Below are 12,500 nucleotides of genomic sequence, written 5' to 3'. Positions count from 1 at the left end.
GACGGTGTCCAACCTGGGTGTGATCTTCGGGCCCACTTTGATGAGGTCACAGGAGGAGACGGTGGCCGCCATGATGAACATCAAGTTCCAGAACATCGTGGTGGAGATTCTCATCGAGAACTTTGACAAGGCAAGAGAGTTTCTTTGACATCAGACTGAAATATTGAGCCTGTAAAAAATATTTAGTTTGACGGTAGCACTCCTCGTCCTAGGTTTACGTATGTGTCAGGTGGGCCTATATTAGGAGTTTTTAGGTATTTAAGTATAGGTCTGACCATGTGACCTAACCAGGAAAAACCCCAGACCCTAGCTAGTTATATACCATTGTAAAGCTCAGTTGGTAAAACATGCTTTTCTCTCTCCCCTGTCCAGATCTTCCACCAGGCTCCAGACCCCAACGTACCCCTTCCCCAGCCCCAAGCCCGACCGAGCTCACGCAGGAGCAGGGCCATCTGCCTGTCCAAAGGCCCTAGGAAGCCTCGCAGCATCTACACCCCAACACTGTGCCTTGCAGACGCTGACAGTGAGTCCTACAGCACTGACTATCACCAGCACTGCATCTCAAATGACACCCTATTGAACTGTAGGGCCCTCAAATTCAACTCTGGTCCTCCGAACCAGTTCCACTGCTTTCTTTCATTGTTCCCTTCTAATCTGGGGCTGATTTAGACCTGGGACACCAGGTGGGTGCGATTAATGATCAGGTAGAATGGAAAACTAGCAGCAGTCCGGATCTCATCTGTTTTATTATATATATATATCATTAACATTTACATTTACGTCATTTAGCAGATGCTCTTATCCAGAGCGACTTACATATTGGTGCATTCACCTTATAGCCAGTGGGATAACCACTTTACAATATTTTTATTTTATTTTTATTTTTTTGGGTGGGGTAATGGTGGGGGGGGGGTTAGGTGGCTAGAAGGATTACTTTATCCTATCCCAGGTATTCCTTAAAGAGGTTTTATATATGTATTAGAATCCCCCTGGAATATGGTGTCATATCACTCTGCTAGCTAATCTGGCCCTGCTACAGCATTCATTACATATTCCCAATGAGTTGTTCATTAATGTATTACCTCTTCATCTATCAGAGCAGACAACACATGCCTCCCAGGATGTAGCCAGTAGCCAGTAGCCAGTAGCCAGTAGCCGGTAGCCGGTAGCCGGTAGCCGGTAGCCGGTAGCCGGTAGCCAGTAGCCAGTAGCGCTCGTCTCTGTAGTGGTAGTGCTAATACATTTCGCCACAGTAGTACTAATACTGTCTGCATCCCTAATGTATTGAATATGGTGCCACTTGAGATGCAGTCACTATGTTTCGGCTCAGTAGTCGGTCACTCAGCAGGTTTTAATGACGCTGTGTGTTCCTGGTCCTTGGACAGGTGACACATTCAGCAGGTATTTTTGTATTTATTATGGATCTTCATTAGTACCTGCCAAGGCAGCAGCTACTCTTCCTGGGGTTTATTAAGGATCCCCATTAGTTCCTGCCTGTCAGTAACCGGCTGAGGTGGATGTGGTGGAGGAGTCACACGCAGGACACAGAAGCTAAGTCAACCGACTTTTACTGCACAAAACAATATACAAGACACTGACCTCAAACAAAACAGGAGGCGAGTGATACGCACCAGTGCGTAAAATACAATACTCCAAGCGCACGAAAACACACAGTGCGACAGACCAGGAAAATACAAAACACGAGCAGCACCAAAATGACAGGCGAACAATAACACACAACACACGACTAACAAAACGAGAAACTTATAGGGGACATCATTAACCCAAACGGAAACAGGTGTACAATAAAGACAAAACCAAACAAACATCGATAACATACAACGGTGGTAGCTAGTACTCCGGGGACGACGACCGCCGAAGCCTGCCCGAGCAAGGAGGAGGAGCAGACTCGGCCAAAACCGTGACAGTACCCCCCCCTTGACGTGCGGCTCCAGCCGTGCGCCGACCCCGGCCTCAGGGACGACCAGGAGGACGCGGAGCAGGGAGCGTGGGGTGACCACGGTGGAACTCTGTCAGGAGAGACGGGTCTAGGATGTCCCTCCTCGGCACCCAGCACCGTTCCTCAGGGCCGTACCCCTCCCACTCCACGAGATATTGGAGACCCCCCATCCGACGTCTCGATTCCACGATGGACCGAACTGTGTACGCCGGAGCCCCCTCGATGTCCAGTGGGGGCGGAGGAGTCTCTCCTATCTCACCTTCCTGGAGTGAACCAGCTACCACCGGCCTGAGAAGAGACACATGGAACGAGGGGTTAATGCGATAATCATTAGGCAGTTGTAATCTGTAACACACCTCGTTCAATCTCCTCAGGACTTTAAAAGGCCCCACAAACCGCCGACCCAGCTTCCGGCAGGGCAGGCGGAGGGGTAGGTTTCTGGTCGAGAGCCAGACTCGATCTCCAGGTGCATACACCGGCCCCTCACTGCGGTGGAGATCGGCGCTCGCCTTTTGTCGACGGATGGCCCGCTGCAGATGGACGTGTGCAGCGTTCCACGTCTCCTCCGAGCGCCGTACCCACTCATCCACCGCAGGGGCCTCGATCTGGCTCTGATGCCACGGTGCCAGAACCGGCTGGTACCCTAGTACACATTGGAAAGGGGTTAGGTTGGTGGAGGAGTGGCGGAGAGAGTTCTGGGCCATCTCTGCCCAGGGAATATACCTCGCCCACTCCTCCGGCCGGCCCTGGCAATACGACCTCAGAAACCTACCCACATCCTGGTTCACTCGTTATACCTGCCCATTGCTCTCTGGGTGGTACCCTGAGGTAAGGCTCACCGAGACCCCCAAGCGCTCCATGAACGCCCTCCAGACTCGGGAGGTGAACTGGGGACCTCGATCAGACACTATATCCTCGGGTACCCCGTAATGCCGGAAGACGTGGGTGAACAGTGCCTCAGCGGTCTGTAGGGCAGTAGGAAGACCCGGCATTGGGAGGAGACGACAGGCCTTAGAGAACCGATCCACAACGACCAGTATGGTGGTATTCCCCTGAGAGGGGGGAAGGTCTGTAACAAAATCCACCGAGAGGTGAGACCAGGGTCGTTGTGGAACCGGCAGGGGTTGTAACTTCCCCCTGGGCAGGTGTCTGGGTGCCTTACACTGGGCGCACACCGATCAGGAGGAGACATAAACCCTCACATCCATGGCTAACGTTGGCCACCAGTACTTAGCGCTAAGGTAGTGCACTGTCCGGCCAATACCTGGATGTCCAGAGGAGGGTGACGTGTGAGCCCAATAAATAAGTCGATCCCGAACCTCGAGCAGAACGTACCTCCGACCCACAGGACACTGTGGAGGGCTAGGGTCGATACGCAACGCCCGCTCGATTTCAGCATCGACCTCCCACACTACCGGTGCCACCAGACAAGACTCCGGCAGTATGGGAGTGGGCTCAATGGACCTCTCCTCTGTGTCATACCGCCGGGACAGGGCGTCTGCCTTACCGTTCTGGGACCCTGGGATGTACGTGATTTTAAATACGAACCGGGCTAGAAACATGTTCCACCCAGCCTGGCGAGGGTTCAGTCTCCTAGCTGCCCGGATGTACTCCAGGTTACGGTGGTCAGTCAAAATGAGGAAAGGGTGTTGAGCCCCCTCAAGCCAATGCCTCCACACCTTTAGGGCCTGTACCACGGCTAACAGCTCCCTGTCCCCTACGTCATAATTTCGCTCCGCCGGGCTGAGCTTTTTGGAGTAAAAAGCACAGGGGCGGAGTTTAGGTGGCATGCCGGACCGTTGAGATAGCACGGCCCCTATACCGGCCTCAGACGCGTCCACCTCTACCTGAAATGGTAAGGCGGGATCCGGATGCGCCAGCACCGGAGCCGAAGTAAACAGGCCCTTCAGTCTCCCAAAAGCCCTGTCCGCCTCAGCTGACCACTGCAAGAGCACCGGACCCCCCTTCAGAAGAGACGTTATGGGAGCTGCCACCTGTCCAAAACCCCGGATAAACCTCCGGTAGTAATTTGCAAAACCCAAGAACTGCTGCACCTCTTTAACAGTGGTTGGGGTTTGCCAATTACGCACGGCTGACAAACAGTCCACCTCCATCTTCACCCATGACGCGGACAACTGATAACCCAAAAAGGAGACCGACTCCTGAAAAACAGACATTTCTCTGCCTTGACATACAGGTCGTGCTCCAACAGCCTCCTCAACACTCGGCGCACCAGGGCTACATGCTCGGCTCGGGTAGAAGAGTACACCAGAATGTCATCTATGTACACGACCTCACCCTGCCCCTGCATGTCCCGGAAGATCTCATCCACGAAGGATTGGAAGACTGAAGGAGCATTCATCAATTCGTATGGCATGACGAGATACTCGTAATGACCCGAGGTGGTACTAAATGCTGTCTTCCATTCATCGCCCTCCCTAATGCGCACCAAGTTATACGCACTCCTGAGATCCAGTTTTGTGAAGAAACGCGCTCCGTGCAATGATTCCGTCATAGTCGCAATCAGAGGGAGTGGATAACTGTATTTCACAGTGATCTGATTGAGACTACGGTAATCAATGCACGGGCGCAACCCTCCATCTTTTTTCTTCACAAAAAAGAAGCTCGAGGACGCAGGGGAAGTGGAGGGCCGTATGTATCCTTGTCTCAGAGATTCGGCTATGTAAGTCTCCATAGCCCTCTTCTCCTCTTGAGACAGAGGATACACGTGGCTCCGTGGGAGCGCTGCTCCTGCCTGGAGATCAATCGCACAATCTCCCTGCCTATCGCCCTCAATTTACTGAACACGAGTGCCAAATCCTCATACTCAGGGGGAATGTGTATTGCGGGCCCCTGGTTTGGACTCTCCACCGAGGTCGCCCCCACGGAAACACCTAGACACCGACCCTCACACTGGGCAGACCACTCCTTAAGAGTCCTCTGTTGCCACGAAATGGAAGGATTATGGGTACTCAACCAGGGAATTCCCAGCACCACCGGATACGCAGGAGAGTCGATCAGATATAGCTGAATAGTTTCCTCATGACCCCCCTGCGTACACATCCTAAGTGGCGCTGTGACCTCCCTAATCAATCCCGATCCCAACGGACGGCTATCTAGTGCATGAACGGGAAATGGGGCGTCAACAGGGAGGAGGGGAATCCCTAACTCTAAACAAAATTTCCGATCAACAAAATTCCCAGCTGCGCCTGAATCTACTAGCGCCTTATGCTGGGAATGAGGTGCAACCTGTGGAAATCTTACAGGTATACAGAAGTGCACAACAGAGAGCTCTGGGTAAGTGGGACGCCTACTCACCTGGAAGGGCTCCCCAGTGCGTGGCCTGTTGTCCTCTCCCCTAGGAGACCCTCCCCAGCACCTAGCCGCGGTGTGCCCTCCACGGCCACAGTTGGTGCAGGGGACGGCCCCCCTCGGGCTCCTCCTCCTCCTCTCTCTAGCGCCAGCACCCCCGAGCTCCATTGGGCTCGGCTCGGAGGTGCTGGAGGGTGGAATGGACGAACCCCACTCGGAACGTCCGCGGGTGGCCAGCAGGGTGTCCACCAACTGGTCGAACGTGAGGTTGGTATCCCTGCAGGCCAGCTCTCGACGGACGTCCTCCCGTAGACTACAACGGTAGTGGTCGATGAGGGCACGTTCATTCCACCCTGCATCCGCCGCTAGGGTCCAGAATTCCAGGGCGAACTCCTGTGCGCTCCTCTTCCCATGTCGGAGGTAGAATAGACGCTCCCCCGCCGCTTTCCCCTCAGGTGGATGGTCGAACACGGCCCTGAAGCGGCGGGAGAATTCCGCGTAGGTGATGGTGGCGGCGTCTATCCCCCTCCATTCAGCGTTGGCCCACTCCAACGCCTTGCCGGTGAGACAGGAGATGAGGGCGGAAACGCTCTCGTGTCCCGAGGGCGCCGGGTGTACGGTGGCCAGGTAGAGCTCCACCTGCAGAAGGAACCCCTGACACCCGGCTGCGGTGCCATCATACGCCCTCGGGAGCGAGAGCCGAATTCCCCTGGATTCCGGAACTTGGATGGCAGGACTGGTCGAAGGTGGAGGTCCGGGAGGTGGAGGTGTGGGTACCCCTCTGTTATCCCATCGGTGGAGCGTGGTGATTACTTCCTGCAGGGCGACCGTGAGCTGTTGTATCCTCTCGTCCTGCCCGCGGACGCGCTTCTCCATAGGATCGTGCGCTGCTGCGGCTCCTGCTGACTCCATGGGGGTGTGTTATTCTGTCAGTAACCGGCTGAGGTGGATGTGGTGGAGGAGTCACACGCAGGACACAGAAGCTAAGTCAACCGACTTTTACTGCACAAAACAATAAACAAGACACTGACCTCAAACAAAACAGGAGGCGAGTGATACGCACCAGTGCGTAAAATACAATACTCCAAGCGCACGAAAACACACAGTGCGACAGACCAGGAAAATACAAAACATGAGCAGCACCAAAATGACAGGCGAACAATAACACACAACACACGACTAACAAAACAAGAAACTTATAGGGGACATCATTAACCCAAACGGAAACAGGTGTACAATAAAGACTAAACCAAACAAACATCGATAACATACAACGGTGGTAGCTAGTACTCCGGGGACGACGACCGCCAAAGCCTGCCCGAGCAAGGAGGAGGAGCAGCCTCGGCCGAAACCGTGACACTGCCAAGGCAGCAGATACTCTTCCTGGGGTTTATTATGGATCCCCATTAGTTCCTGCCAAGACAGCAGCTACTCTTCCTGGGGTTTATTATGGATTCCCATTAGTTCCTGCCAAGGCAGCAGCTACTCTTCCTGCGGTTTATTATGGATCCCATTAGTTCCTGTCAAGGCAGCAGCTACTCTTCCTGGGGTTTATTATGGATCCCCATTAGTTCCTGTCAAGGCAGCAGCTACTCTTCCTGGGGTTTATTATGGATCCCCATTAGTTCCTGCCAAGGCAGCAGCTACTCTTCCTGGGGTTTATTATGGATCCCCATTAGTTCCTGCCAAGGCAGCAGCTACTCTTCCTGGGGTCCAGCAACATTAAGGCAGGTTTTAATGATGCTGTGTGTTCCTGGTCCTTGGACAGGTGACACGTTCAGCAGGTTTTAATGATGCTGTGTGTTCCTGGTCCTTGGACAGGTGACACGTTCAGCAGGTTTTAATGATGCTGTGTGTTCCTGCTCTCTGGTCCTTGTACAGGTGACACGTTCAGCAGCAGTCCAGGCAGCACCCCCTTGGGAAGCATGGAGTCCCTCTCCTCCCACTCCTCTGAGCAGAACAGCTCCTCCAAGACCACCAGCTCTTCCTCCCACCACCAGCCCAAAGACAAGGCTTCCCATCCTCCTGGCCAGTGGCTGGGGATGGGGCAGGGGACAAGCCAGTGGCTGGGGATGGGGCAGGGGACGAGCCTGGAGCAAGGGATGGGGCAGGGGACGAGCCTGGAGCAAGGGATGGGGCAAGGGATGGGGCAGGGGATGGGGCAGGGGATGGGGCAGGGGATGGGGCAGGGGATAGGGCAGGGGATGGGGCAGGGGACGAGCCTGGAGCAGGGGATGGGTCAGGGCCCAACCCTGGGTCTCCGTCACTCCCCCTCCCAGCTCTCTTCCAATGGGCCAGGGAAGGGAAGCGTCCCACCCTGCCTCAGCAGCCCAGAATCTAGCTCCAGGGAAGACATGGAGGCAGGGAGGACAGACGGGGAGTCGGAGGGAGATGCTCTGAGTCTGTCCTCAACCAGCACAACAGCTACACCCAGGGGGTCCATCGGCCCGAAGAAAGCCCCCCACTCCCAGACGGATCTCCGGCCGGCACCCGTGGCCCAGCTGACCCAGCTGGACCGCTCAGCCGCCCCGTCTCTGAGGTCACTGTATATCTCTGAAGGTAAGAGTCCAACATATCTCTGCAAATCAAATCTCTGTGGGCCGTACTTGCAAACATTAGAAAAGTTAAAGTTTTAGTTTATGTTTAAACATCAGCCAATTAAAATCGTTGACGTAGTTGCAGGTGATCAAAGATTACATGTTAGCTGTTAGCTGTTCTGATTACATAACCTGGCACCTTTAGCCCTATGCTAACCTCATCAGGTGGCCGTGATTATATCTGCTTCAAATTCTGTATCAGCCAGTTAAAATCGTCAACATAGTTGGAAGTGATCCAACACTTAACAAAGGCACGATCTGCTATTTGAAGTTACTAAAACGTGCAAGAAAAAGTCTCACCGTCGCGCTGGTATTATTTAACATTTTTACATTTACATTTTTGTCATTTAGCAGACGCTCTTATCCAGAGCGACTTACAGGAGCAATTAGGGTTAAGTGCCTTGCTCAAGGGCACATCGACAGATTTTTCACCTAGTCGGCTCGGGGATTAGAACCAGCGACCTTTCGGTTACTGGCACAACGCTCTTAACCACTAAGCTACCTGCCGCCCCAACTAACCCTTTTAAACATTGTGTGTTTAAATTGTGTGTTTAAACATTGTGTGTTTGAGCTACAGAATTTTTTGGGTTGTACCATTGGATTTGTCTATTTCTTCTGCTTCTGTTTAACGGAGGCTGAGCTAGAGCGGTGTTTGTGAGACAAGGACAGATCCCGAAGGGGCTCGGGGCTGGGTATTTTCTTTACAAAAATGCCTGTATAGTCAGAATGGTTTGAGCTACAAACTATTAAAAGCTATCTATGAAAAGCTGAGACTCACGGACACGCACAAGTTCTGGTCTACGACACTCACAAGCTACTCAAGAGTCGTTAGAAGGTAAGGGGTTCTTCTACATAGAAGATCATAGGAAATCCCAGGACATAGTGTCCTATAATACTGTAATAAGCTCTAATAGTTGCTTTCACAAACTCCAACCTCCACACAGTTGTCACTGACTAGTTGGATATACATTTCCCACCGAGCAAATCATTTCTGTACTTACAGCATTCATGTAAATTCATTTTTATCAGATCTTTGCTTTGGCAGACCTTCATTTTTTTGTTGTTGTTGACGTTTGTCAATAAAACTGATGAATGCAACTCTTTATGTCAAATTGTTTAGTGTTCTACTTCTAGCCCTGGTTATCCTGAAAAGAAAATGGTAAAACACTTCATTGTGAGGCTAAATATAAGAGCTGGACATGGAGATGAATGAAAGTCAGATAAATGAAAAGCCAAGTTTTTGGGTCTCGGGACTGATAGGGTTAACTGGATGATTAGCTCAAAGTTAGCCAGCCTGCCATTTGCGGCAAGTTCGAATTCCAGGTGAGATATCGTGTTTTTCCTTTGACGTGTAGAATTACATTTATTGTGATAGTGTGTTGCAAAGTCAAGTGTAGCCAAAACCTTGTGAAATACAAATCTATTTAATGAGGAGTCTTTTCCAGACCGACCCATAGGCCACTGCTACACAGAGGTGTAGAGCTGCAGATGCCGCTTCTCACAATGGTGCTCGTTTAGTAAAGTTTGGATCAAAGTTGAATCAATGTCTCGCAAGATCACTTAAAGGGGGCAATCAGCAGGTGCTACATCCTTTTATGGACTTATATATTAATAAAAATATACCCACTGATTCTTGAACAATATGACTTAGAAATGCCTCATGAGCTTAGTTCAACTGTCGTACCCCGTCACAAACCCAGTGTTTGTAAACAAAGTAAATGTAAACAAACAATGTATCGCCTCAAAACACATGGTTATAATGTTGATATCATGGATGGTGAATCCTTGCATCCATAGCGCTGTCTATGAATTTGAGAGTGATTACATTTCTCCAGCCCCATCCATCATCTGTTTACCGAACCTGTGGCGGGCAGATCGCTTTGTTTTGTTTCTACTGCTGATTGCCGCTTGATGATTCATTAGTATTCTACATGGGCCTAACATAATCACAGCATAGTATAACGTTACTGTTAGACCAAAAACACCACTTCATTGCAACCAGGAACGTCAAGAATGTCCATAAGGCTCTTCAACTTTATTTTTTACTAAAATTAAATGTTGTATAGACATTATCTTTTCTCTTTAAAAGCACAAAAAAATATTTCTGTGAATTGTGAAATGGACAACAAAAACATGTGACTTTGTCAAAAAAAGAGCTTTGTCTAAACGTAACGTTAGTAAGCAGCCTGGTCAAGGATGCGATGGTTATGCAATATTGTCTTGAGGCAGACCAAGAGAAGAGGAACAAAAGTAAATATTTAATTTGGAGGTTTAAATATATATCTCTGGTGGCCAAGTTGACCTATTTTAACAAATGCCAGAGGTTTGTGGATAAAAAGTTTAAGATCTTTGATGCAGGATTTTTTATTACAGGAAATAATCAGTGCCACCTGGTGAGGAGGACGGTTATGTTGACATGTAGCCTTTGATCATGTACAACTACACTACCAGTCAAACGTTTGAGAACACCTACTCATTCCAGGGTTTTTCTTTACTTTAACTATTTTCTACATTGTAGAATAATAGTGAAGACATTGTAGTGTATTGAGATTATGATGGTGTTAAATGTTTTTTAAGTGGAACTGAAAGAATGTTGATTTTAGTATCAAGAGGGAATGTTTTAGTGTAACGCCACATACAACAGACAGGAAGTGTGTTGTAGACAGGGGAGACTGGTGATTGGCCAGAAGAGGGAGCATCTTTTTGCATTGTTTATAAATAGGGGCTAGACTACAGAAAGGGCAGAACGGCCATTCCAATCTGAGGCGCCGTTCTCCGGGTGTCATGTCACCTGTCACTTATGCTGAAGCTTGTGATCTGAATAAACTTATGATCAAGGATTCAGTATGAGCGGACTCCTTTGTTTATCAGCAATAATTGCCACCACTCACTCGATACGACAACATCAAAACTATGAAATAACACATATGGAATCATGTAGTAACCAGAAAAGTGTTCAACAAATCAAAATATATTTTTGATGACAGCTTTGCACACTCTTGGCATTCTCTCAACCAGCGTCATGAGGTAGTCACCTGGAATGCATTTCAATTAAGAGGTGTGCCTTCTTAAAAGTTAATTTGTGGAATTTATTTCCTTCTTAATGCGTTTGAGCCAATCAGTTGTGTTGTGACAAAGTAGAGGTGGTGTTCAGAAGATAGCCCTATTTGGTAAAAGACCAAGTCCATATTATGGCAAGAACAGCTCAAATAAGCAAAGAGAAACGACAGTCCATCATTACTTTAAGACATGAAGTTCAGTCAATCTGGAAAAATTCAATAACTTTTAAAGTTTCTTCAAGTGCAGTCGCAAAAACCATCAAGCGCTATGATCAAACTGGCTCTCATGAGGACCGCCACAGGAATGGAAGACCCAGAGTTACCTCTGCTGAAGAGGATAAATTCATTAACTGCACCTCAGATTGCAGCCCAAATAAATGCTTCACAGAGTTCAAGTAACAGACACATCTCAACATCAACTGTTCAGAGGAGACTGCGTGAATCAGGCCTTCATGGAATTGCTGCAAAGAAACCACTACTAAAGGACACCAATAAGAAGAAGAGACTTGCTTGGGCCAAGAATCTCGAGCAATGGACATTAGACCGGTGGAAATCTGTCCTTTGGTCCGATGAGTCCTAATTTGAGATTATTCGTTCCAACCGCTGTGTCTTTGTGAGGCGCAGAGTAGGTGAACGGATGATCTCCGCATGTGTCATTCCCACCGTAAAGCATGAAGGAGGAGGTGTGATGGTGTGGGGGTGCTTTGCTGGTGACACTGTCTGTGATTTATTTAGAATTCAAGGCACACTTAACCCGCATGGCTACCACAGCATTCTGCAGCGATACGCCATCCCATCTGGTTTGGGCTTAGTGGGACTATCATTTAGTTTTCAACAGGACAATGACCCAACACACCTCCAGGCTGTGTAAGGGCTATTTTACCAAGAAGGAGAGTGATGGAGTGCTGCATCAGATGACCTGGCCTCCACAATTACCCGACCTCAACCCAATTGAGATGGTTTGGGATGAGTTGGACTGCAGAGTGAAGGAAAAGCAGCCAACAAATGCTCAGCATATGTGGGAACTCCTTCAAGACTGTTGGAAAAGCATTCCTCATGAAGCTGGTTGAGAAAATGCCAAGAGTGTGCAAAGCTGTCATCAAGGCAAAGGGTGGCTACTTTGAAGAATCTAAAATCTAAAATAAATGTTGAATTTATTAACACTTTTTTGGTTACTACATGATTCCATATGTATTATTTCATAGTTTTGATGTCTTCACTATTATTCTACAATGTAGAAAATAGTAAAAAATAAAGAAAAACCCTTGAATGAGTAGGTGTGTCCAAACGTTTTACTGGTACTGTACGTCAACAATGGCTGATACTTCAACTTTTTCTAATGTTCGCAAGTATGGCCCCTCTATGACTCTGGAAGTAGGAGCCCAACATATCTCTGTATATCTCTGGAGGTAGGAGCCCAACATATCTCTGTATATCTCTGGAGGTAGGAGTCCAACTCAGTACAAAGTAGATTCAGAGGCTTGTATAGGAAAACCCATGAAAAATTATAGAGATAGACGTTTTGACTTTTTTCACTGAGGTACAGACGTTATGACTACTTTCACAGAGATA

At 49.2% G+C, this 12,500-nt stretch overlaps 1 protein-coding gene across 1 annotated transcript in view; it reads left to right on the top strand.

Annotated features, from left to right (window-relative positions):
* arhgap42b (Rho GTPase activating protein 42b) overlaps positions 1–12,500 on the top strand; it is a 170,136-nt gene that overhangs the window by 147,313 nt on the left and 10,323 nt on the right. The window contains exons 18-21 of the mRNA XM_084142935.1: positions 1–130; positions 373–523; positions 7,154–7,284; positions 7,516–7,831. The exon at positions 1–130 is cut by the window's left edge and continues 30 nt beyond it. Coding sequence (XP_083999061.1) covers positions 1–130; positions 373–523; positions 7,154–7,284; positions 7,516–7,831 — 728 coding nt within the window. The remainder of the gene's footprint in view (positions 131–372; positions 524–7,153; positions 7,285–7,515; positions 7,832–12,500) is intronic.

The sequence above is a fragment of the Coregonus lavaretus genome, assembly GCF_964263955.1.
Source record: "Coregonus lavaretus genome assembly, chromosome: 26".
Classification (NCBI taxonomy): Eukaryota; Metazoa; Chordata; class Actinopteri; order Salmoniformes; family Salmonidae; genus Coregonus; species Coregonus lavaretus.
This window is presented reverse-complemented; position numbering and strand designations above follow the sequence as displayed.